A 27,423-nucleotide genomic window follows, 5' to 3' on the forward strand; every position below is an offset into this window, starting at 1 on the left:
CCAAGGAGAAAACCACTGCTGACCAGAAAACACATCTTGATGATACCTGAGACTTTTAGGAAAATATTCGCTGGACTCACATGACAAATGCGGAACTTTTTGGAAAGTTTGAGTCTCGTTACGTTAGACATCAAACAGAAAATCATAACAAGATCATAATACTAACATTTAAACATGGTGGTGGTAGTGTTATGGTCTGGGGCTGCCCTGCTGCTTTAGTACAACTTGCTGTGATTGATGGAACCATGAATTGTGCTCTCTAGCAGAAAAAACATTAGTTAATGCCATGGAGCTCAAGAGCACTTGTGCTATGCAGCAGGACGATGATGCGAAACACGCCAGTAAGTCCACCTCAGACTGGTTAAAAAAAAATAAAATGAATATTTTGCAGTGCCCCAGTCAAAGTTTGGACTTACATCAGATTGAGATGCTCTGACGCAACTTTAAATGTTGCGTCAGAGCACATAAATAAAGCACCACAAATAAAATTCTGGGACAAAATTCTTCCACAGTGATGTGAAAGACTCATTTGCTGTTATCACAAACACTTGATTGCAGTTATTGCTGCCTAGAGTGACACAACCAGTTATTAGGTTTAGGCTTTGCACACAGTGGAAGTGAATTCTCATCATGCATCGCACCAGCTGGTTGCTTGATGACATTACAGGCTTGGGCTCCCAAGATGACCCGCAAATGTATTTATCAGTTGGTCATATGTCAATCAACATTATTCTTCACTCTCATCATCACACTTTCCATCCAAAGTTAACTTCCGTAGTTGCTTGATGTCACCAAAAATCATGCACTTTCTATGTTCTCTGGTTGTCGCGTTGCTGCAAATCAGTTTCATTGGGTACGCAGCTTTAAGGGGCAATTGCTTTTTCACACAGGATAGTTTGGATAGCTTTTATTTCATTAATACAGGAACGGATAATCATTTAAAAAAACAGAAAATTGTAATTCTAATACAAATTATGTCCACTATTAAAATTTCTAAAACATGTAAGTGTCACAAATATGCAGAAGACTAGGAAATAAGGAAGGGGTCATAGACTTTGTAAGCTAGCAATGTTTCTCAAAAACAAATAGTTCGTTCAGTGAATGAGCAAAGATACATAACATTTAACATAGAAAATCAACAGTTGCCATGATATTTTAATTGTTAGTATTGTCATTATCATTATTATTATTATTATCATTTTTATTTTGGACTACTTGCGGTGCAGATTAGTGCCCATCAGTGTTGAATTGTGTGTGTGTGTTTGTGTGTGGCGCTTAAAAAGAAAAAAAAGAAAAGAAAAAAGAAAAAAAAACGCCCAATAATGGAGGATGCCCCGCCTTCATCCGTGGGGTTACCATGGCAAATGGCGTCGACGTCACTATGGAAGAAACGCCGTCTATAAGTATTGGAGGGTCTGCCGCGACGGCTTGCGAGCTCGGATGTGTGCTGCGGAGGAGTGACACGTGCTGACTACAAAAATAAAGAAAAATAAATAAATTAAAAAAAAAAAAAAATATATATATATATATATATATAATAACAGGCACATCCAGGAGTTTTATTTTTTTATCTTTGTTTTTTGTTTAGCTTGTTTTTTTAACTGTATATAAATTTAAGGTGGAGTTTCGTTGCTCTTTTTTTTACTTGAACTGGGAAGAATTAACCCCGCATTTTGGCAACCATGGGACGAGGAGTGAGTATAAAAAATGTTTATTTTACCTCTTTGTTCGACTCCACAAATGCTCTTATTTGCTCCCGCTGAGAATAAGCGGTAGGCAAAAGGAGATATTTGAAAGTTCGCCATTCAAACAAGTGGTTCGCTTTAAGTCGATGCTGATGCTACACCATGTGTTGCGATTCGCTCGAAACGCTTCAAAATGCCTTCTCCTCAAATGCCTCTTGAGGGGTACTTCCGTGTTTCGAACCCTCAGAGAGTAGAGACTCCCCCCTTTTCTTGTTCTTCTCCTTCTGTTATTTATGTATTTTGTCATTGACTTGAGCCCGTCAAGGATAAAGACCGCTGTGAAGTAAGTTTCCATCGCTCACAGAGATGCTTTTGAGTGGCGTCCCGTTATGTAACGAGATGTTCTGAACCGCCTGAGCTGTCAAAAGTTTTCCAGCTGCGACGGTGCAGCTGTGGAAATAAACCCGCTCGAGAAAGTAACGGTGTCCTCACTTTACTGACTTTAGAGCCACTTTAAGCTTCAACTCGAGTGGGAAAGCTCTTCGTGAGCAACAGATAGCACAGAAATGTATGCCTTTGGGGAAGAACTGTGGCTTTTCTTTCTCGCTACTTGTATGTATTTATTTATTTTATTTCAGCACCAGGCGTTTTTATTCTGGGAATAACAGCCTGGCAGTGGGAGGGATATGTTAGCAGCCCGACCCATTTTTCTCTGCCTGCAACTGTGAGCAGCTATCTTAAACTTATCTGAAGTCAGCCGTACCTCCTTTTAGGGAGAATTTCTTCGACTGCTTGCTGGGTAGTTTTGTGTCATGCGGGTTCACTATTGTGACTTTAACTGCAGGAATATAATGGATGAAAGGGTAATTGTGCTCCATGGTGGCAGCAATCCATCACTGATAGATTAAAATTGCTATAAGCTGCTTGCAGGCATTGTTAAGAGAAAAAAGAAAAGAGGACAGTTTAAGCCCTTTTTGTGATGCTTTAAAATTGATTTAAAATTCCCACGCCTCCTTGTCTTTTTTCATCATATATTAGTGTCCAGCTTTTTTACATGGAAAGATTCAGTCTGTTATTGTTCCTCTGTTGCTTCTTGGTATGGCTGATATCGTCCCCTTCCTCCCCGGCTTGAATTGTAGGGGATGAAACTGAAGCCAGTTGCATGTAATGTCAGCAGTCGCCACACCCTGCCATTCTGCGCAGGGGAAGCACTCATTACAGATTCAGCCTGCAAGGGATGGAGAGGTGGGATGAAGGGGAGAGGGAAGATGGGCTGAGAGAGATCTGGCGGGAGATGTGAAGCAGAACGCCTCATTCAGTCTGTTCCTCTTTCATTTTTTCCCTCCTTCTGTTTCCGCAGAGTTTTCTCCTCACTCTCTCTCAGCTTCTTGGCCACCGCTTCTTTTTTCTCCTTCCCATATGTGATGAAAGCCATGCCCTGCCCCCATTCGAGCCTCCACTTCCCCCACAGTGTCTCCCCTCCTTTCCTGCCCCCCTCCCTTTCCTCTTCTCTCCTTTTCTCAAATACATTCAGTGCTGGCACGGACAAATAGCTAGACTTGGAAGAGATGATGGCCACCATAGAGCCTTCCGAAGGGGTGGGGGGGGGTTAAGTTGCAATGGAGAAGAAGTGGGGCAGAGAGTGAGCACAGGTACGGGAAGATCATTTTTTGGGGGGGAAGTGTGCCTCCCACTTGCTCCCCTCATAATATGAGGATGACATTACTCTTTCGCCCTTTTAAAAAAAAAAAATAAAAATATTTTCCTCACCACATCAGCAGCACAGTGCAATAAAGAGACAAAAGCAAAGTGAGCTAGCAAGAGGGTGGATTGATTGCTTGAAAAGAGGGAGGTGGGGGCCAAGAGGCACCAGTTGCCACTGCCGAACAACTTCCAGACATGATGGAGGGGCTGCGGACATTTCTGTGCAGTGCACTCTCTTAACCTGAATGATCCATTCATGGATTAAAAGCTCTTTAGGAAAGAGGAGCAGGTAGCTGAAGCTTATCTATATTTATTTATGCCCCCCCCCCCCACACACACACACACTTGTTTTTCCTTTTGTTTAAATTCGCAGTGCAGAAGCTGATGGGAGGTTACCTCACCTGTTCAAACTGCAGCTTCTGCACTTGAACTAGGCGAGCACTGCGGAGTGGGGGATCTGAACGCAGAGGCAGCTGTCAACGCTTTCAGGGGAGCAATGGGGGCGAAGTGGACTAAATATTTCATAGTCTTACCTAGCTCAACCTTTAAGATCTTTTTCTCCTCAGTTGGCTGAATTATTAAGAAGTTTCAGGTCTTCAAAATCATCCGTTTTTACAACCAATTCAAACGCTTTAGCTATAGCAGTTTCCTTTCACCAACGAAATTATCCTGTTCTGGTAAATGGGTGGGGTAGGGTGAAATGGTCACAGTTGCATGAATATTGGGTTGTCAGGTTGAATTTGTTTGTTTTCGTGCAGCATGCGTTCTGCAGTTATAGAGAGTTAAACTACCCAGTTGTCTTAATCATACTTGGATGGATGACACATTGAAGAGAAATATTTTTTATTTTTTATGATTCAATATCAGCCTTCCAGCAAGCTGAAAGTACATCACTCAAATGTGACAAGGGTCTTTCTAACTGGTTGAAATGTCCATAGCTGCCATAGCCTCCTTGACATCTCCCATCAGTTTCTAGACTCTGCATTGCAAAGCCTCAGTGTTTTGGCTCCCACCCTTCTGGGGTTTTCTTTTCTTTAGTGCTAAAAGTGGTAACATTTGACTTGGGTTTATGAGGGTTGAGTTTTGACAAAGTTTTGACCTTTCAACCGTCATATTGTTACAATGTGACCGCTGGTCATTTTCATTCTGATGGGAGTAAGCTTCTTCAGGATGATAATGCCCTCTTTGTAGGACACACATGCCTCTTTTCCACTAGCACCAACTCGACTGTACTGGATTCAACTTGGCTCAGTTTAAGCCTTTTCCCTTTCAATTACCACTCACTGTGGGTGGGGTCCTTATAACAATGTGGCCCAAAGATCCTGTGACAACATTTACATGTGAAATAAATACAACACAGCAATGGAAAACAGAGGCGTATACCTGCTGCTAAGCTGATGGTAAATGTCTGCACCTAGTCTTTGGACTAGGGTCTTGGTTTGTGTGCATCCATTTCCCTAATTTCCATGTTTGAGGGAATCAGTGGCATGAAGTCTGTTGGTCCCAGCCCAGTAGACCAGGCACTACCACCTAATGGGAAATCCTAAAAACTGAGTACAGTCAAGTGAGTAGGTAGTAGATGAGTAGGTGCTAGTAGAAAGGAGGCAATACAGTCACTAATGATAACTATTTGAACAGGGTGCAGTCAGTCCTATTAGAAAATTTTAGGACGGACATGTTGGGGAGTTCCACCACAATCCTTAGGAATGCCAAATGAGGACCCTAATGGAGTTGTAGAAACTTGGCAAATCAATACAAAGGATGACCAAAGCAGGTGTACAGGAACGTGTAGCTGCGGTACCTTACTGAAACACCCAATGTTAAGTTTTTCCTTGAATTTGTCTCATCTGAAATCTATGGACAGGCAGATTGGCTCTGTGAAAGTACTGGTTAAGGACACAGCTGAGGATTTTCTGATCTTGAGCTTGCAGTTTTGCATGGAAAATATGACTATGCGAGTGTAGTTGAAACATTGAAGTGTACATGCTGTGAACAGTGAAAAGATGGTAATATTGCTGTTTCTGGATGGCACTCCCCTCACTCGTATCAAAGACATTTCTCTCTCATCTTCCCACCATAAGCTGACTTGGCATGCTAGTCCCCGCCCACTTTTAATCTACACCTTCACATCCATTCCTTACAGTTCGTTCCCCCCTTGTTCTCTGTTTGTACCTGTTTTCCTTCCGCTCTTGTCCCGCTCCCCCTCTTTACTGGGGATTTAACATTCTTTCCGCTTGGCAGTCACTGTGAATTAACTGGGACTTTTGTCACACAGTACCCCTTGTCTGTTTCCGAACACCGCGTACCCCCTTCTCTCTGCTTCTTTTTCCTACGCTCAGTCAATCTTTACCCGTTGTGTTTCCTACGTTCCATTAATCTGTTTGCCATCTTTAGCTTCTCTCTTTCTTTCCTGCTTTGCCATTCTTTCTGGCTTTCCTCGTTTTTATTTTTAATTCCCTCCCTCCAATTCTTCCACATGCCATCCCTCCCTGAGCCTTCCCCTCTGTTTTGCTAAGAAGCTTGAGCCGTGTGATTTGTTTTCCGTGGCAGCTCTTTGAACTTTCCCTGCGAGCCTGTAGCTGAGTAAATGTGGAACATGGACATAAAAACCAAAAACCTGCAGAGAACACACGGGTGGCTGTCTTTTGTGCTCCTTTCCTGCATGAGGAAATATGGGAATTTTCCACGCCATGTTAAAATCTAGATCCAGGATCTGCAGGCTGAATCACTGAGCTGTTGGCTCGTGCGATTATGACATAAGATTGCAGTTTGAATTCTTGAGGAAACACTGCCAGACATTCATTCATTCACTCACTTTTGTTCTTTTCTTTTTTTTTTTTATGGGGGGAAAAAAAAAAAAGCTGAGAGTCACAGGGACGTGGAGGGAGTTTTAAACACGACCCCCCCCCCCCTCCCCCACATTTAAATTAACACACTTTCTTTTCAGTGTTTAAACAGAAAAAGGGGTAGTTGGAGGAAATGAAAGAATAAAGGAGGAGGAGGGGGCATGGGAGGAAAGGGGGAGGAGGAGGGGCTGTGACACGTGACTTTGTCCATTCACATATCTCCAGAGGTGTGGCAACAGTCGCTGGTGGCAACCGGGCAAAGTCCCAGGACAGTCTGTGTGTGTTTGTGGGGGCACAGTTGAATGAGCAGCTTTTGTATCTGGTAAGAGACCCTGGCACCAGGGTGGACTCGCTCACAGGAATTCTGCCTGTAAAACGTTTTCGAACACTTTAAAATATGTGGCTGCTCGACCGCTTTCTTCTGATGTCCACTTGAGCCTCTAGGATGTTGTTCTCCCATGCGAGGAGCAAAAGCCGGGAGGCTGGGAGTGGGGTCAGCTTTTGAAGTTGCTTCTGCTCGGAGATGCAAACCCTCACTGTTTTCCCCAACTTTGTCATGCTTCTTTTTCTATCTCAAGCCTTCTTCTTACCGGTTAGTTCTCACGGGATTCAATCGCTAATAAAAGCTGAGCTGAACTCAATGTCACTGATATCGGTCTGTAATGTTGCGAAATCTTTCTGACAGTTCCTGGACTGTGTAGCCTTTTTGCAGACAAACAAAAGAGAGCGTGGTTCCAGCCTGTTTTGAAATTCCCAAAAATCTCCAAAAAAAGGCGCAAGGAAAAAAAACAATGAGCACTGGTCAGCATCATAACAGATAACATGGCCCACGTGCCTGTGGTCTTACCAAGCACATGAAACGATTCTGTGAGGCTGTTGTTTGTGTGTTTGATGCAGATTTTGTGAGGGTAGTACAAAAGGCCATTGTTCAGGGAGAATTCATACCAGTTTATTATGACGTTTGCTTTTGTAGAGCAGATCCTTCCCTCTCATTTTTTTCCCTTGCTCATCATCTGTCAGTGTATTGTCTTCATACCACCTCCTTCCCCACTTTCATCCTTGCATTTTCTTTTTAATCTTAACCACCTTGCTGCTGTAAGGAGTTCACTGACCTTGAATGCTGCTCTTCAAGGTTATGAGAAGCCTCTCAGTGTAAGTGCACTGGACCCCAGAATCCTCAAAGTAGTAGTATTTGTTTGCAGCTGTGCTTCGAGCTAAATAAGCATCAGGAAATATGCAGACAGCGATGTCTTGTGTGATATCCTTAATCTAGTTGATATCTCTGACTCTGTGCTTTGATTTGTTGTCTTGCGAGCGGAAAAAGACCGCGAAAGCTTCAGAGTCACCTGACTCTCTGTTGCCTCTTCTGACACCAGGAAGATGAGCTGTCAACATGTGACTGTGGAGTAAGTGTAGGTGCAGCACCTCTGCGTGTTAATTTATGATGTCTCAGTAGTAGTTAGTAAAGTGACAGGTGCAGCGCTGTCACGGGGGATGCAGTCATTTCTGTACAGTGCAAGTAAGACTGGGGGAGGGTGGGTAAAATCCCGGATGGGATTTAGTTATGTGTCACCCTTATCTGGCAGGACCAGAGCAAGTTCACTGGGTTTAAAACTGATGCAACTGATGAAATGGGGCTTTCCCCACACAGAGGCAGGTGCGTCGACAGTAATGCATCAAAGACCGAACAAAGAAATGGCAGACAACTGTGGCTGACTTTAAGGCCACGTGTTGGCAGTGAGCTACAGAGGGATCATTAACACTGTTTTGTCTTTATAGTCAAGGCAAATGCCTTTAGAGTTAGAGGCTGAATGCTGTCAGTAGCAATGAGTTGAATGAAATGCTGTGTGATTACAAATAATCTGAGTGTCACTTGATTAAGAATAAACTTAGGTTCCAGTTCAAGGCTGGGAGGGGAAAAAAGTGTTTTGGCTGAGGCGCACAATGACAAATCAACTGACTGAGGTACGAGACGCAGGGAAATTTACTTATCAATCTACTCTGTCTTTTAAAAGAAATGTCAAGAGCAGACTTAGGGGAGCGGTGCAGCAGCTCCGGCTTGACTGTTGCTTGTCAGCTGCTTTCTTTTTTGAGTCTGCCGTCAGGGACTTTGTGCTCTGTAGCAGGTTAGTGTTTCTATTCTGGCATCTTCTCAGACTCTGATCTTTTACCTGAAGTGAAAGACTTGAAATAGCAGGTGTTTAAAAACTCACAGATCACTAGTCCAAGTTGGGGTTTCTCTGCATTGTTGTGGCCTCTTTTATGTATCATTCATATTCATAAATACACTGTTGCTGTGACAAAAAATACTAATGACTTATTAATTTCATTTCTGGATACTTCAATTATAAACTTTTATCTTTCCTATTAGGACTAGAGCCCAACCATTACAGTTGACTAATACTGGGTATTTGCCGCTATGTTAGTATCAGTGTCTACAGACAAACACAAAAACCAACAATACAAATAGGCATATAAAATTGTCATTATCCTAAAATTAGTAGCTACACATAACAAATGTATGAAGAAACTGGTTTGTGTGCCTGAAAATATCGGCTAATATGATTTTTCAATCACTGAACATGAGTATTCGTCTTAAAAATCCTGTATCAGTCTGACCCTAAATAGGATAATTAATGTAACTACTATTATATAGTAATTAAAGAACCAAAAACTGTAATTATTTAAGCTAACAGATATTTAATTATTAATTATTATTTAAGTTGGACAGTCAAAATTAAAATGGTTGTAGTTCAACTTCTTTTTCTGAGGACGATTAATGTTTGCACAAAGTCTAATGATATATTTGACGTGCGTCAGTCAAGTGATATGTTCTTGAGGCCATTCAGCTGAGGAGTGCATGCAGTCCTGGATGATAAATGATCAAATCATAATCACAAGCTATCAAAGACAAATGCATGATTTTTCATTGATTGATTAGAACGGGTGGTATACACAAGCCTGGCATTCTTCATATCCAAAATTCCAGAGGTGAATGAATTTTTATCAATAAAACATTGTTCAGGATGTGAACTTTTATACATGGAGGACATGGACTTTACAGACTCTTCAAATTGGTGTCATCTCTGTTGGAAACAAATGTGTGTCCAACTTTGGGCTCTGGTCCTCTCTTCATGAGTGTTCTCACTAAAGCCAGATGGCCCCTGAGGGCCCCCTGAGGTTCCAGAGGCTAAGAGCAAGAACCAGGCTCGATGTTTTCCCAGCTTAGCTGGCCAGGGGGGCTCAAGCAACAATAACAACATGTGCTTGGGATCACACAGTGCTCTGGTGGCTCTCTGGGAAACTTTAAGGGCTAATGTGGTAGAAAAACAATATTAGTTAGCATGTTTCCATGACTGGGACTGTGGTTAGGATGTTCATTTATAGTCATTCTGGGTCCAAAATATCACCACCTAACAAGCGAAGCAAATTGGTAGTCACTTGGTGTTGGACAGCCTCCTTCTCTGCTAACATGCTAACACCTTTAAAGTGCTGTACCTTGTACAGCGCTGAATTATTGATGGGACTTAACCACTGATCGATGTCTGCTTCTAGAATTGCTGTCTTCTGTTACATACCTGAAGCACACACTAGCTTAGCTTTCTCTCCCTCGTAGCACAAACCCTGAGAATCAAACATGTGCTTAACCTGTTAAAACACACAGCTAGTGGCCCATTTGGGCAATAGAGTTATCCAATTGTCCAGGTTATATCAACATTATCTTACTTGAAATATATAAAAACCTACATCCTGTTACTATGAGACAATTACAGCCTGCTTCATATATCTGTGATATATGAGCTGAACTATTGGGTATTTGCCGGTATATTGGTAGTGTCATTGATAACAACCAATAAATGAATTAAGTAATGGGAAAAAGACACTTGAACATGGTGTAAGTGTTGCTGTTGCATAGGCTGACTACCAGGTGGAACTCCCCTGTGTTTGAATTGGAACAAATAACAACCAGCTGACTTGATCAGAGTTGGTTGGTTGACTGAGATCAGTCTGCAATAAAACAATAATTTTTAAACTAGTGAGGATTCATAAATGCCTGCATTTTACAAACCTGTTTCTTTCAGAAGGGAAAACAGCTGATATGTGGGATTTTTCAAATCTCTAAATATCAGTATCGACTTTTTTTTTTTTTTTTTTTTAAATGGCGATGGTTATCAGTATTCCTAATCACAGTCAGTCTTTATGTAGCCTGCTAATGTGCCACATTAAGGCTAAAGGCAGCTGAAGTGTTCAGTCTTATGGTGGCCCTCGAAGAAGAACAGGAATTTTAATGTCTGCACTTAATCAAGTGGCCATGTACAAAATAATTGTTGAGATACTTCATTTTGGGCTTAAGTGGATATCAGCTTTTGGCTGATCTGTTAAATTGGACAGTTGGAATAAAATAACAATTTGAAAATTTCGGTTATCTTCCTTTGAGAGTTCAACATTGTAAATGTGACTAAATAATAACTGATCGGTGGTAAAAAGCTTTAAAAAGCACATCAGTTGCATTGATTCAGAAACCCTGCAAGTCTGAATGAAAGTAAAATTGTATAATTTCCTATTATTGCCAGATTGTTTCATCATATCACCAAGTCTTTCTATAGAGGCTATAACTTTGTCTTTTAGGAGTATCATAAAAACCACTGAGTTTGGCAGTCTGAAAGCAGAATGTTCATGTCCTCATATATAAGGAGTGGTTATGTTGGCCATCTGGTTATGGTGTCAATAAAAACTGTAGGCTCATTATTCACCTCATTTAAAACCCTGGACAGGATGAAGGTGTTCAGCAGCACATGGAATTGCCTTGCGATGTTTCTCACTGTTAAAGAACGGAGTTCATAAGTGCTGCTTCAGAGCTGTGCGTTTTGAGCTTTAAAAATAACGCTACTTCTACCCCTAGCTGTTTCCTGTGACTTCCTTTCTTCCACTTGCCCACTCTGTCTCACCGTCTCTCTAGCTTGGCCATTTAGAAGACGGTCTTTGCGCAGTCTTGCTCTGTCGTGAAATGTAAAATCAGAAGTGTTTCCATATTTGATAATTTTTAAACCTGCTTTCACTACTATGAGTAATTCTATGTGGACACTGCAAGATCCAAATTTGGAGATATTCTGTTTGCTTGCCTACAGCAAGAGAATTTGTGTCCCAGTTGGAGTTTCAAATCAACAAAATAGGGTGATATATATAAGTGTGACTACCAGTAAATGACTAGTGTGGTTTATTGTTCCACTCTGGTGTTTGGCTGGGGTGCATAACTGTTCACGTTGCATTTAGAAAACTGGCGAGTGAATAAAGTGCTTTGTGTGTGCATGCGTTTGCATGCAACAGTGACACCTTTTACTGCAAACGTGGGTGTTTTCAACAAGTGAAACTGGTTTCACCCAGCACCGTAATCTGGCTCACCACAGAAAGTCTTATCTCGCAACTGACCAGTAAGCGCAAAAACTCTGCCACTCTCCGAAGTGAGACTATTGATGCTGGCAGATAAAGATGTGCCTCTAGAGCTCGACTGATCCTTTGAAAGCTTAATTGACTTAAATTTTCAAAATTGTCAGTTGCTGAAACACAATTTTACAGATGGATTATTGTTTTTTTAAAAATAAGAGGCTTTTAGAAGTTTACTGGGGAAAAAAAGAAAGAAAAAGAGAGCTGTTTGCAGTGACAGATGGTGTCCACATGTATGTGACAAGTTAAGAGGTGACTATTCTTTCTTGGACTGTTGGCTGAAGTTTGTGGCAGTTTGTCTCACCAATTTAGGTCAAGGTTTTCTGAGGTTTAGACAAGGCCATGTTTGTTATTTTTGTATCTGGTTTTAAGTGCACTGACCCACATGGAGGCTTAAAGAGACGCAGTATGGCAAAATGTCTTCTGGCATTTGGAGTCATGAGACATCAGATGCACCTCGGCAGTAGTCATCGTGTTACTTATGCATGATTCTGTCTGTTTCTGCACAGAAAAGGTTTGGAACATGAAGTTTCACCTTCAAGTTGTAACATTTTATTATTTAGCATGCGTGTGCCATCAAGTGGTTGCAGTTCATTTAAATCAGTGGCACGCACCCCCACTTAAAGTGTCATGCAGTGATTAATATTCACTGGCCCAACATTTAAACCACTGCCAGGTGAAATGAATAACATCCATCATGTTGTTGCTTTGTTGTGCTAACAAACAAAACTTGGGTTCTGAATGTCATGTGGATGTCACTTTGATCAAACCATCCACGCAAATACCAATGCAGAAAAGGCACCCCACTGTAAGGGCCATGGCAGTTACCAGTGGCAACAGTCTTCCCCCAGCAGGGAAATGCACAATGCCATGCAGCAAAAACTGCTATTAAAGGACTACATTTACCAAATAGAGTGACCCAAGCATTCCTCTGGCCTCTCTAGAATGCGCCCCATACCGCAAGCCCACATGACCCAGATGACCCAAAGAATCCGGGGTCAAAGTCTCAGTGTTAGAAACCACAGGATATTCCCAGAGGTTTTATGTCCTTTCCCCAAAGGATCAAAGCTGGTTTGGCATCACAGGAGGGAATCTACTCACTGTTAGGCTCGAAGATTTGATCTTATATGGCTTTATAACTACATGGTAGAAGTTGTATTATAGGCATGTGGATATAAACCCAGAATGAATTCTGAATTGTCCAATGCCTCAGAATTAACTGCCTCACATGTATTGGTTTCTTTTTATCTGTGCTGGTATGTTATCCAGTGGTGGCACATCAAAAAACGACTATATCAAGGTCATGACAGTAAGATTTTTGGACACTTGGAAATCTGTTTTGTTTTTTTTGTTGTTTTTTTTAAATGTCCTTTGTGTTTATACTCTGGGACTGAACGATTGGTTTAATGTCTTGATTTAATGTCAGATCTCATTAGGAAACCAATAAAGAAAGAATCTTTTATACATAGGTCATTTAGCAAAGCAGCAGTTTGCATACATTGTTAGCAAAGTGACCGTGGTCGTTGGTGAGTTCTTAAATGTGCGTAGTTGTGCGGGGTGGCACTTTAATCACCCTCACCCAGCTGAACATGCACATTTTAAAGAAGCTAACATAGGAAAACCACCTCTGTCTATCCAGAATTCTGAGCTGGCCGCAAACTAGCAGCCTCGGTATGAGCAGCAAAATGGCAGATGCACTCGCATAAAAAAAAATTATGTAATGTAATGTGTAAAAAGAGGGGAAAAAAATACTGGAAAAATGTAAATTGCTATGGGAAGTTTTAGATCCCTTGCTCTTCCAGTGTGGATGTCAAAGTATTCTTGGGCCAGATACTGAACCCCCAATGCATCCATCTCAGTGTGACTGTTAGGTTGAAAGCATTTAGGTATAGAGAAAAACACTTGTATGAATGTGTGTGTGAGACTGGGTGAATATGACTTGTAGTAAGAAAGCACTCAATTAGCTTGCAGTAGAAAAGTACTATATAACTCCTGTGACTCGAGAGAACAATAACCGTTTCAGTGGTGTCTCATTACTAACACTATACTTTGTACCTTTTGACTGCCAATTTATGCATTATTGGTATCATTCACAAAGCTTCTTGAGATAATCTAAAGTTATTTCTGTAACTAAACAGTATCTCATTTTCTGTTGTTGTTGGGTTTGTTTGTTTTTTAACCCCCATCTGCCTTGTGTTTCCAGGAAGGACGAGAGCAGTATGAGCTCGCTGCGACCTCGGAGCAGGGCGGCAAGAAGAAGGGCAAGGGTAAGAAGAAAGAAAAGGATATGGATGAATTAAAGAAGGAAGTGGACATGGTGAGTGTGTCAGTGGTCACTTTTGTTTGTTTTTTTTGCTACGTTTGTTCACCTCAGGACCTTTTCCTGTGATTGTCCAGTCCCCTGCCTTTCATTTGAACACTCTGTCCTCTCCATTGTGTTCATCTTCTACCGCTACTTCCTTCATATATACCTCTCCACAAGGAATACCAAAATGCAGCCAGTACTAAAGAGCATAAAATTGGTGTTTGATGTCAATATATTCACAAATCTGTCAAAGTAAAAAGTTTCATTTGTTGATCTATCATACCTTCTTTTACCAATCACATGTTAATTTCTCATTAAATTCTGAATAGTGTCCTCTAAAAAAACATCATTTTTCATCCTGCCACTGCCTAATTGTTGTTTTTCTCCAGTTTTTTTTCCTGCCTAACTCCTTCCTCTTTTCCCTTTCTTGCTTCCTCATTTCATGCTCCTGTTTTGCCTGCTGCCTTCCTTCAGCTCATCCTTCTACTTACTTTACATTTATCTTTTCCTTTCTCTTTTTTCACCTCTTCTTCACCATCTCCTCTCTCTGTCTTCTGTTGGCTCATTATCTTTCCATTCATTTATTCATCTTATATGAGGAAGTCGTTGTAAAATGTAGGTAAATATCACTGGTTTTCAGCACATTGAGCCCACACACACTTGGATTACATGAACTCTGGTCTGATGCCACTTTGTCTCTGTGTCCCTGCAGGATGATCACAAGCTAACCCTGGACGAGCTCAACCGCAAATATGGAACGGACCTCACCAATGTGAGTGAAAGCTGAAAATGTGCTGCCCTCTGGCTCTCTGTCTGCTTTAAAAACCTTAAACAGTCTAACTTTTGGCAGCTGCTGTCCTCGTCTCCAGACTCTGGCATCGTAATGTAATTTTTTTTGGGGGGGGGGGTGGAGAGAGTGTATTTCCATCAAAGTGTCTCCATCTATCACGGAGATTAGATTTAAAAAAAAAAAAAAAAAAAAAAAAAAAAAAAAGCTGCAATACCAGCTGCAAACTGGCTGCTGTTTGCCTTTAACCCCCCCCTTTTTTTTTTTCCTTTATTTATTTATTTATTTTTTTTCCCTCTTCGGTCTGACAGCTGACATTCGGCACATGAATGATTAATGGTGCTCGGATGAATTAAACACGAGACTTTGTTTAAAAAGGGGAGCGATCTGTGCTCGCGTGACGAAGGGTTGTCGAGGCTGCTACTTCATCTTCAGGCTCTGTTCGTGTGTTTCAGCCAGGAGGGTTCAAGAGACTTCTGGGGGCCCAGGGAACACTTCCAGTGGAGAGAGCCCTCCGCCCAGTCATAATCCTAATACCAGTTTTTAGCTGCGTCACTTGATGCTGTGGACTGGCTAAAATATTTGCCTGTGCTCGCCAGCTGGCTAGCTGGATTAGCCAAGCTATGCAGTAGCAGGGATGGTTTGCTGTTCATGACAGATTGATGAGGCATATCGGAGATTATGCAGGTCCAAAAATAACGTGGGAGGGAGTGATGGTCGCAATATACTAATTTTACTGGTATAAATGAGCCCCCCATCTATAAAGAGGACTCTTTAGAACAGAATATTATGATTTTTAGAGAAAATATTTTGCAGCCCTCTGCTTCCTAGACCTCACTTTTAAGTCAACTGCATTAAGCTAAACCTTTAATTGAAAAACAGTGGGACAAAGAGGAATAGCAATGGAAATTGAACTGTGACAAAGAGAGTTGAATCAAGTTTTAAAATCTTTGCTGTCGATCATTTGGAGGAAGCGGAGTTCAGGTATGTTCCCACCTTGTCATAACTGTAAGTTGAAAAGCTCTTGTTTTTATTGTGACAGACCCTGCAGTGCAGAACCTCACATGCCACTGTGTAAAAGGAAATGCACTTAAGTCTGTGAAGGTTCTCAGTCATCCAGGTCATCGTAGTCAAAGGAGCTTGCAAAGAAAAGCGTCTGGACTTCTTTAAGTTGCTTGAAGACGTTTCACCTCTCATCCGAGAAGCTTCTTCAGTTCTAAGGTCAAATGGTGGAGAGTCCCACATCCTGGGCCATCTGACCTCAGGAATTCGCATGATAAGGTGGGGCCAGGTTTCACAATGAACTCACCTGAAACTCTGGCTGATTGGGACCCACGCCCAGTTTCACACCTTGGCTCAGGCGATTAGAGGATCATCAGGGGGTCCTTTTGTCCCTCTGTGGGGGGTCACTCCCACTAGGTTTATATCTGGGACTCCCCACCATTTGACCTTAGAACTGAAGAAGCTTCTCGGATGAGAGGTGAAACGTCTTCAAGCAACTTAAAGAAGTCCAGACACTTTTCTTTGCAAGCTCCTTTGAAATGCACTTAACTTTCTTGGTATTAGCCCAGTGGCATGACGACTGTATTGTATAATTCATACACTGGCTTTAATGCATGAACTGTAATGCACACTCCTGTCTTAAAGACACTCCCCCAGTCTCCAGCCACTGCCATCTCAGTCGCACCCTCCAAACGGCCCCCTTCTCCTCATGCAAATGTGCTCCTGGTCATACAGGAGGGATCAAGGAGAGTAGTTAATCAGTGCCTCTAACTGGGGTCTCCGAGCTATGCATGCGTGCGCATGCATGCGTCTAAAGCAGCTGTGAATAATTTATTAGCCACAGACGCCCCTCTGCCCTGATTTCATATGATCCCATTTGCCTCATCTTTCGCTCCTCTCATCTTCACTTCTTCATCTTCCTCCTACCTGCTGATGAAGTAGATGGCCCTGTTGTTGTTGTTTTTTGTGTAGGTTTTTTTTTTTTTTTTCCTGTTGATGATGTGTTTCCAGGCAACTAGTAGCACCTACCGTCCCCCCTGGGCTTAAATATCTGGCAGTGTGTGTATTTGTCCCTGGTTGGGAAATGGTGATGAAGACATTTAAAGGCAGACATCGTTGTCCAAGCTCTCTTGCGTGTCAGCTTGGCGCATTTTTATAACATTCTGTTTCGGTATTTTCTCATGTCAGGGGTTGACCAGTGAGAAGGCTGCTGAGATCCTGGCCCGTGATGGACCCAACGCCCTCACTCCTCCTCCAACCACCCCAGAGTGGGTCAAATTCTGCAAACAGGTGACTTCAAAATCTTCCTTGTTTGGAGATTGTCAGGGGGTTCGGCGTCGACGTTAAATTGTGACACAAGTTTCATAAAGTTCGTGAGTTAAAAGGCAAGTCCTGTTCTCGTTTTTCCTTCAGATGTTTGGTGGTTTCTCCATGCTTCTGTGGACTGGTGCCATCCTCTGTTTCCTGGCCTATAGTATCCAGGCTGCAATGGAGGAGGAACCTGCGAATGATAATGTAAGCTACAGTCCTTAACTGTGTGGAAAATGATTTCAGCCAGTTTAACATCATAAAGCAGGCAATGCTAGACACTTATTCCTAATAGGATTTACCTTCAGAAGCTTAACAGAATAAAGGAAGCTAAGTTGGATAAGAAAGGAACTGCTGGGGAAAAGTCTGAACTCGCTGTTTTTGCCATTCAGTTATACCTGGGTGTTGTGCTTTCTGCTGTCGTCATCATCACTGGTTGCTTCTCCTACTACCAAGAAGCCAAGAGCTCCAAGATCATGGACTCCTTCAAGAACCTGGTCCCACAGGTGCCTATTACATTTGAGCTTTTTTTTTTCTTGCTATCCTAATGAGACCCCTGCTGATGGATTACATTACACTGAAAGCAGCGTTGTCACAGTGATTATTATTGTGTTTATTATTTTTGAGCAGCAGAGAGGGACGTCTCAGTCTCATGCCTGTTAAATCACACAGTGCTTTCTGAAATCAGCTGAAACGGATTTGGACGTTCACCCGACTCCATTTGTCTCACATCAGCATCTGTTTCTCTCATTTCTCTTCTCTCATAGCAAGCCCTGGTTGTTCGTGACGGTGAGAAGAAGAGCATCAACGCTGAGGATGTGGTGGTTGGTGATTTAGTGGAGGTGAAAGGTGGTGACAGGATCCCTGCCGACCTGAGAATCATCTCCGCCCACGGCTGCAAGGTGGGCGCTCCATAAGTTATTTATATCTGCCTCTATTTCATTTTTAACAAACAATTTCTCATCAGTATCATCCAGGGGAAACCTTTTAATCCTTCAGTTCAGTGCTTGTTAGTGATTCGAAGCTCCTGAAATGTCTCTCTAAAAATAGTGCTTCCTTTCATAAAATCCAGGCTCGCTGTGACCAATTAATTCTGTTTTTATTGTGGATTTCAAACAATGTCATGCACTCTGTTTGTATTTTTAACACTTCATTATCAGATTGCCATGTGATTGTGAAGTAGAGCATGAAGAACCAAATTACCCTCTCTGACTCTTCCTTTGAAGTCACTATTTTAGTTACTTGACTTGTGCCTCATTAATTAACAGGCACTTATTTTGTTATGGAAAACAAAAAAGCAAATCGCTGACCCGTTTTGGGTCCCAAACCTGAAGTCAAGACCCTTTCAGTGATCTTTATTTAACTAAAGGCAGATGTTACCATATGTTTGTTGTGTTGTTTCCACTCAGGTGGACAATTCGTCTCTGACTGGTGAATCAGAGCCCCAGACTCGTACTCCTGATTTCTCCAACGAGAACCCATTGGAGACGAGGAACATTGCTTTCTTCTCGACCAACTGTGTTGAAGGTATAATGACACAGAATGAACAATGAAGCTAATGTTTTATTGTTTTTTATTTAATGATCTTATCCCTGCGACAGGAACTGCCCGTGGTATTGTGATCAGCACTGGAGATCGTACCGTCATGGGTCGTATCGCCACACTAGCCTCGGGACTTGAAGTCGGACGCACCCCAATCTCAATCGAGATTGAGCACTTCATCCACATCATCACTGGTGTGGCAGTCTTCCTCGGCATGTCCTTTTTCATCCTTTCCCTCATCCTTGGGTACACCTGGCTCGAGGCCGTCATCTTCCTCATTGGCATCATTGTCGCCAATGTGCCAGAAGGTCTCCTCGCTACTGTCACTGTGAGTCCAGATGTTTCATGTGTCTTAAAGATCCAGTGGTTCTCAAACAGTTGGCTGACCCAAGCATTCTCCTCTGTAGGTGTGTCTGACTCTGACTGCTAAGCGTATGGCCAAGAAGAACTGCCTGGTAAAGAACTTGGAAGCTGTCGAGACGCTGGGCTCCACCTCCACCATCTGCTCCGACAAGACTGGCACCCTGACCCAGAACAGAATGACTGTGGCCCACATGTGGTTTGACAACCAGATCCATGAGGCCGACACCACTGAGAACCAGAGCGGTACCTCTTTTGACAGGAGCTCTGCCACGTGGGTCTCTCTGGCTAGAATCGCCGGACTCTGCAACCGCGCCGTCTTCCTGGCTGAGCAGAGCAACGTTCCCATTCTAAAGGTAGGCCTTTCACCTGTCCTTCTGTTTATTTGGATAATTGGAATCAAATTGAGTCATTCTCGGGATTTTTCTTTTTCCCCTGCATGAATTGTGTATGTGTTTATGTATTTTAGGAAATGATTAGCTTTAAGAGCTAAAAACAGAAGCCTGTGTGCTCTTAAATCCTTTGTTCAACAGTAAGAAATGTTTTTCTGTTGTTGTAAGCTTTTAGTTTGTGTGCTCATTATGTGGGCAGGATTTAAAACTCCAGTACTGCTGACTCATTATCTAAATTTGAATATGCCCTTTTTTCAAATGATTTGAAAAACACAAGTGTTCCTCTGCCCTATTGTTTGGTTTTTATCCTCTAATGTTGTTCACTTCATTCCCAGTGTTTGTAACACCTGTGCGGTTGCGTGAATGCCTCTCTAAATATTCTAACAAAGGACAAGAGACCGGCTCGATTCTATGAAAGGAAATGTAATGATGCTGCAGCTTTTGTCTATGCTTCATGATAAAGCAGTTTAGGACATATTTATCAAGAGTGTCAAAGCTTCAGTACTTTGTGTTGGTGTTTCCAGTGGGCTGACTTAGCTGGGAGATCCACTGATAATTTCTGTGGCGTGCTACTGACCAAAGAATCCTGTAAAGCCTATGATAAAAGCCCCCTTTTAAATACAGGCCCACATGACACTTCACAGCATTCATCAGTTGGGGGAGGGGTTGCAGATTAAACTCTGGTAAACAACCTTTATTTTTGTAGAGCCCGACTGATATGAGACACAGCTGGTAGCCCATTTGGGCAATAGCTACAAAAGTATGACAGTCATAATCATGCTTTTATCCCAGTGCTCACAATGGCAATTAAAACCCAACTGATATATTGGCAGTAAGTCGATGACTGATATTTGCTGTTTATAATGGCAAATAAATCAAAATTCTAAGAATAGAAGGGAGAAACGGCCTTTAATGGTGTAATCAGTGTTGATATGGTGACATTTGTCTACCAGAAGGGACTTTGCAACTTCCCCGTTGGCATATCTGCCAACTGATCCGAGGAGAGCCGGACAGCGTGAACAAGTAATCCTTGACTTGTTGTAACAATAAAACTAGATTATTATGGAACTGCATTGTCATTATCATCAATATAAATAAACCTAACAAGTTGGAGAAGATCTGTTTGTTCCGTGTGTGGCAAAATTGAAAAAAAGAAAAAAAGGCCGATATGTTGACCATTTAAATCACCAAGTTATCGGTCTTAAAAATCATATCTTCATATCCAGCTCTACATTATTCTGTTTATGAATGATTTTGAACCTTCTAACAGGGGTCCAATTCTGTTATTGGGCTTTTATTCATTTTTACCCCTGCTGAGATGTTTTCCTCTTAGACAGACCGGCTTGTTTTCCTTCACATAACTCCCACTGCAGTGGCTCACATAAACACATACACACGCACACACACATGTAACTACATAATTACTGTGTACCTCACCACACACACACACACACACACACACACACACACACACACGCAGCTGCACGTAGGTCTCTTGGCTCCAAGACTATCAGTCATGTTCTTTCACTGCTCATTATTTTCCTGTCTGTCACTGTTACAAGAATGAGGCAAGGGTAAACATGGGGTTGGTTTTCATCAAGGCCTATTATTACAATGGGAAGAAAAATTATAACGGGCATTTTGTTTCTTGTGCTATGCCTTATTCCAAAGTAAATTTAACAGAGAACAATTTTCTAAACTCTCCGTACAGTAATTTGGCAACCCAGTTGAATAGTTTGATAATCTACTTAAGATTCTTTTCCCCATTTTATCTTCATCATCCAGAGAGATGTGGCTGGTGATGCCTCTGAGTCGGCTCTGCTGAAGTGCATTGAACTCTGCTGTGGCTCAGTCCAAGAAATGAGGGAGAAAACCCCCAAAATTGCTGAGATCCCTTTCAACTCCACTAACAAGTACCAGGTATGGCAAAAGTATGCATTGCATTATGAAATGTCACATTTATTGTCATGTACAATATTAGATTATCTTAATTGCAAGTTGGGTTCATAACTGTGCAAAAAAAAAAACAACAGTTTTTAAAAAATTTGTTCCTGATTTTTTTTTTTTTTTTTTGTTCTGTGCTCATAGCTTTCCATCCACAAGAATTCCTGTGAAGGAGAGTCCAAGCACCTGCTGGTCATGAAAGGAGCTCCAGAGAGAATTCTGGACCGCTGCTCCACCATAATGATGCAGGGCAAAGAGCAGCCTCTGGATGACGAGATGAAAGACTCTTTCCAGAATGCGTACCTTGAGCTGGGAGGTCTGGGAGAGAGAGTGCTGGGTGAGGCTCTGTGGCTGCTGGGGGTTTAAATTTCTGAATTCATAATACTGAGTTGAAACCTAAATGACCACTTCGTGTCCAATCTAGGTTTCTGCCATTATCACCTGCCTGATGAGCAGTTCCCAGAGGACTTTGCTTTTGATACCGACGAGGTGAACTTCCCCACTGAGAACCTGTGCTTCATCGGCCTCATGTCCATGATTGACCCTCCTCGTGCTGCTGTGCCCGATGCCGTGGGTAAATGCAGGAGTGCTGGAATCAAGGTATGCATGCGGAGATCACATTCAAAGCAGACATTTAGACTTCATAAATGAGAGTGTTGACTTATTGGACTTATCAGCACAAACTTCCCTCGTTCTAGGTGATCATGGTAACAGGTGATCATCCAATCACAGCTAAGGCCATCGCTAAAGGTGTGGGTATCATCTCTGAGGGCAACGAGACTGTTGAAGACATTGCTGCACGTTTGAACATCCCGATCAACGAAGTCAATCCAAGGTACCAACTTTCTGTGGGGTTACCTCATGGCCACATTCTTGGTCCCTTTTTCTTTTTAAATGTGGCTGTTACATTCAGCAAAAGGACTAGATGTTGTAGTCCCTGACAATGCATTGCTTTAAATGGCGAGAATCTTGAGGGATGGCTGTTATGAGGAAAGGCAGCCCAGAAACTTTACCAGCAGCACACATCGTTTTATGCCTCAACTTTTGGTTTTTTACCCAAGCTAATCTGCAATTTTTGGAGGGGATTTGAGATCTAATCTAGGTTATCATATTAAGATTTGGGACATATTATCAGTAGTGGACCTTGGATTCATTGGGTGTTTCGGCCATTATCTATTATAATTTCCACCCTCAGAACATTAAGTATGAATGTCATTTTTCCCCACAGAGATGCCAAGGCCTGCGTCGTTCACGGTGGTGACCTGAAGGATCTGACCCCAGAGCAGCTCGACGACATCTTGAAGTACCACACGGAGATCGTCTTCGCCAGAACCTCGCCACAACAGAAGCTGATCATTGTGGAGGGCTGCCAGAGACAGGTATAGCAAAACAAATGTGAAAATGTGGCACAGTGCTTTCACCTGTGCTGTGGAGCAGACCGTCCTGCTCGCACAAACACCTGCAGCGTTTGTGCTCGTGTTTTTTAGTTTGGCAAACACAGCACCTGCCTTTGCTTTGTCATGTAAATGCATCTGTGAATTTCTCCCAGTGGTTGGTTATGATTGCTGCTTTGGTCTGATTTATCAAGTTGGCTGAATAATTGAGCGCCAACATCTGTCAAGCTGTGAGCTCAACCATGTGCATGAATATCTGAGCGCATCAGTAAGCGGGGGAAAACTCTCAAAGTTGTACGTGGACTCTGACTATGGAGATATTTATTAAAATAATTCCTGTTTATAATGTCCGATCAAGGGTTTCGGTAAACAATTCTGCGTCACAGACTCTTCACAGCTATTTGCAGGGCGGCGTTTAGCAGACTGTTATGACTGTAATGTTTCAAACACGTCTCTCATCTCAACGCTTTAATAGCCATTATTTGCCACATCAGGTGCAGTGAAATATAGATCTGGTAGTTTACTGATGCACGTTCGGCTATAAATAATTGAACTGTCAGCTTCTTTCTTTGTCAACGTTTAATAAATCTCAAAAATATGCTTGGTGCGCTGTTCATTAGCTCAAGTGGGAGGCCTAATAATAACACTGTGTGGAGCTAATGTGACAAATAATTGAGGCACTCACCTTTTTTTAATTTATTTTTTAATGAAGGAAATCCCACAGGCTTTTGTTTTTTGTTTGTTTGTTTTTTGCCCCTGTTGGCATCCAACACAGCCACCGAATAGCCTTCCAAAGCCTTGTCACACGTAACACTGTAGCGGCGAATCTTCCTCCACTGATTCCACATTTATGTCTCTTAGTCACTTTTATCACAGCTGTCAAATACAAAAATGGGAGTTTCCCTGAAACCTTTTGAGGCTTTTCTTTCACAAGGCAGGAGATTGTGTCACACGATGTAATGTCATTTGAAAGAAAGAACGTCGCCTTTCCCCTTCTGTTCTGTTTAATTTGACTTTGGCACCGTCTTGTGTGCAGGGAGCCATTGTGGCCGTGACAGGTGATGGCGTGAACGACTCTCCAGCTCTGAAAAAAGCAGACATTGGTGTCGCCATGGGCATCGCTGGATCCGACGTCTCCAAGCAGGCTGCCGACATGATCCTGCTGGACGATAACTTTGCCTCCATTGTCACTGGAGTGGAAGAGGGTAACAGATTGTACAAATTGACACTAGCTTACTTGTGTGTAAGTAGTAGGAGCATTTATGAATACAACAAATTTGCTTTGGTCTCATCAGGCCGTCTGATCTTTGACAACTTGAAGAAGTCCATCGCCTACACTCTGACCAGTAACATCCCTGAGATCACTCCCTTCCTCCTCTTCATCATCGCCAACATCCCTCTGCCCCTGGGAACCGTCACCATCCTCTGTATTGATCTGGGAACTGACATGGTAGTGTTTTATTTTTTTTCTGCTGCCGGTTAGGGATTCATCGCTCAGTTGTATGATTTTTAAGTTATTTGAAAAACAAGGAACTTGAACTTTTATGTTTTTTGGTGCTTTTTGTTTTGTTGATTGGTGCTGCGTGCTGCCTCTCAGGTCCCTGCCATCTCCCTGGCTTATGAAGCGGCTGAGAGCGACATCATGAAGAGACAGCCCAGAAACCCCAAAACAGACAAGCTGGTGAACGAGAGGCTCATCAGTATAGCCTATGGACAAATCGGTAAACAGATGGCCTCGACTTGAATGCGAATTCTGGAAATTGCCCACTGAAATGACATTTTCTAGACATGGATCTCTGCTAGATGTTGTTTTTTTTTTTTTTCTTTCTGTCTTTCTAAGAGGGCAGCTCAGTGTCTGGGTGGAGCAAGATAACAAGAAGAGAGGCATGCACCATAAATAGTCCTGTAGTGATAGAGAGTTGAAGTGTATGCGTGTTGTATGTTTGAGTGATGACAGAGCACTGCCTCGGGCTTTTGATGTTTCCCTCTTCGGTAATGAAGCCAGAAATAAACCTGACCCCTCTGACCATTTTTGAACTTCCTTATAAGAGCGTTATAGACTCAAACAAATTTCTCACCCTCCTTACTGTTTTAAAAACATGATATAACTGTTTTGGGGGTTTGCATTAAGGAGGCTTTGAATATCTGATGATGATCAGTGCATCTTGCCAGACATCTAAAGTATCACAGCATCTTTTTATGGATTATTCATCTCATGGATAATGATTTTAAAATGAAATTTAGTCGACTTGTAATTTTTATTCTAAGTCGTTAATGCCTCAAAGACTGGTTAATCAGATTTATTTACTTAATTACTCACCCATTGACAAATGGTTTGATCCAGAAAATTACCCAAAGGACTGGATAAACATATTCACCGACTCAGACGGCGACGTTCTCATTCGTCTCGTTTTTTCCGAAAGAGCACAAAGCTGATCTGTTTAATCAATAAATGATTGATTCCAGTTTAATTTCACACAAATTAACTGCATGTATTCATCATTTTAGTATTAAAACAGCAGAATGTTATGAAGTGTCTGATATAATGATCATTCCCTCTTGCAGGTATGATCCAGGCTCTGGCAGGCTTCTTCACCTACTTTGTGATCTTGGCTGAAAACGGCTTCCTGCCGGCCACCCTGGTGGGGATCAGAGTTTCCTGGGATAACAAGTACATCAATGACCTGGAGGACAGCTATGGACAGCAGTGGGTGAGTAACATTTGTAAGGAAGACCTCAAGTAACAGTTTGTTCCATCATCAGCTGATGCAAACGATGTGTTCTCCATCAGACTTACGAGCAGAGGAAGATCGTGGAGTTCACCTGCCACACGGCCTTCTTCGTCAGCATCGTCATCGTGCAGTGGGCCGATCTGATCATCTGCAAGACCAGGAGGAACTCAGTCTTCCAGCAGGGCATGAAGTGAGTAAAACGCCCTCCGTTTGTGAATGCGGAGGTGCATCACTGTTCTCCGTCACCTCTGCTTGAACTTAGCTGTGGATATTTCATTCTGAAATGGTCCTGAAACAGCTGCCACCTTTAATGTCATGCTTATTTATCCACATTGCAGTAGCAGTGCTCTTTCTCTGGGAAGAACTCCAGCTAACCTCTGCATATATTCTGGGCTCTAAGAAGGATATACTTAATTTAAAAAGCACTCCGGCTGTGGTTTGCATCGGTCGCTCAGATCAGTGTCAGTTGTTTAAAGGGAAGCTATTCTCATCATTTCAAGTGCCACATTGTTATTCATGGACTTGACTGGAGTAGCTTTGCCCATCTCACAGTTCAAAAGTCTTTTCTCCTTTTTTTCTTTTTTTAAATAAATTATTATTATAGACTGGATGAAGGTGCATCTCAGGTCAGCCACTGTCTAAAACAAGCAGTCTTAAAGGCAGTCCTTACTTTTCAGTCAACTTCCTTGTGATTGGCCACCACAAACAAAGTTTAAACCAGTTCTATGGTCACAATTGAAGTCTGTGAGCAGCCTGACATAACCATATTAAGAACTTGTGGAGCTCTGGTCATATTTAATGTGTGTATCCACTGCAGCATCCCGGCACAATAAAACCATATAAAACTATAAATATTCAGCCTGATTTATTTCTGTTGCTCTTTCAGGAACAAGATCCTGATCTTTGGACTGTTTGAGGAGACCGCTCTGGCTGCCTTCCTCTCCTACTGCCCAGGCATGGATGTTGCCCTCAGAATGTATCCTCTTAAGTAAGTAAAGCCCTCCCCCAGAAACCACCAATAAGTACTTTACGGACTCTAATCTGGTTTACTTACCACATGTCGTTCATCCAGACCTGGGGCTCTGGATCAGTTTCTCATCTTCTTTTGTGTTTGTGTGCGTTTCCAGGCCCAACTGGTGGTTCTGCGCCTTCCCCTATTCCCTGCTTATCTTTATCTATGATGAAATCCGTAAGCTGATCCTCAGACGCAGCCCAGGAGGTGAGTCCAGAATCCATGCCTTTATTATCCTTTTTAGTGTGTGTGTGTGTGTGTGTGTGTGTGTGTGTGTGTGTGTGTGTGTGTGTGTGTGTGTGTGTGTGTGTGTGTGTGTGTACTACTTTCTCTACTACCCGTTCCTCCCTTCTTTCTTTGCTCCCTGAGGCTAGTGGCTAAAATGGAAAAATTGGCATCTCCTTAATCTTCTGCCATCCTCCTGCCTATTTCCATGCTTTAAAATAAAGTGTATAAGGAAATGTGTCCAATGAGTTTTCCTCTAAATCAAGTGAGTTTTTTTTCTCCTCCTTTTGTATCCAGGCTGGGTGGAACGGGAGACCTACTACTAAAGACCTGTCAGTCCAGTCAGCTCGCATCTTCTCCTCCACTCCCGTCTTTGCATGAATATTGTCTTGCTGCTCGGAATAAAATTTTAACCTCTGTGGAAAAAAAAAATAAAAAATTGGAACGTGTTTTTATATTAGGGAATGCTTGATACTACTCTTAGACAAATACTGAGATGGAACATGCTGATGATGATGCTGATAAATGATAATGCTAATAATGACATGAACACTGAACATTGACATGACTATGCGTGCCTTGTTTCTGAAACAGGACCAATTTTATACATGTTTTTAACAGTTATGAACGTTAAATAAAAATGCGCTCGAGTCAGGTCCCAAAATGTTTCCTGTCATCATTAATCGTGTGTGCTTGCCTGGGAAATCTCCAGCCTTTTTGACTGAATCCATGAAAATGTA

General features: G+C 42.2%; 1 protein-coding gene across 1 annotated transcript; it reads left to right on the forward strand.

The window, feature by feature from the left end:
• Nucleotides 1-1,421: 1,421 nt before the first annotated feature.
• LOC147302068 (sodium/potassium-transporting ATPase subunit alpha-1) lies at nt 1,422-27,347 on the forward strand. The gene is made up of 23 exons (XM_086282435.1): nt 1,422-1,694; nt 13,884-13,997; nt 14,698-14,757; nt 16,963-17,064; nt 17,188-17,289; nt 17,475-17,588; nt 17,850-17,984; nt 18,492-18,609; nt 18,684-18,952; nt 19,032-19,340; nt 21,162-21,296; nt 21,465-21,657; nt 21,745-21,920; nt 22,019-22,155; nt 22,549-22,699; nt 23,751-23,919; nt 24,010-24,164; nt 24,312-24,435; nt 25,280-25,425; nt 25,506-25,636; nt 26,333-26,434; nt 26,574-26,665; nt 26,981-27,347. The coding sequence occupies exons 1-23, from the start codon at nt 1,683-1,685 to the stop codon at nt 27,007-27,009; spliced, it is 3,075 nt and encodes a 1,024-aa protein (XP_086138561.1). The 5' UTR covers nt 1,422-1,682; the 3' UTR covers nt 27,010-27,347.
• Nucleotides 27,348-27,423: the final 76 nt, after the last annotated feature.

The sequence above is a fragment of the Aulonocara sp. 'chitande type north' Nkhata Bay genome, linkage group LG23, assembly GCF_057382095.1.
Source record: "Aulonocara sp. 'chitande type north' Nkhata Bay isolate Kocher_YH1m ecotype deep benthic linkage group LG23, A_spYH_male_GT1.1, whole genome shotgun sequence".
Taxonomy (NCBI): domain Eukaryota; kingdom Metazoa; phylum Chordata; class Actinopteri; order Cichliformes; family Cichlidae; genus Aulonocara; species Aulonocara sp. 'chitande type north' Nkhata Bay.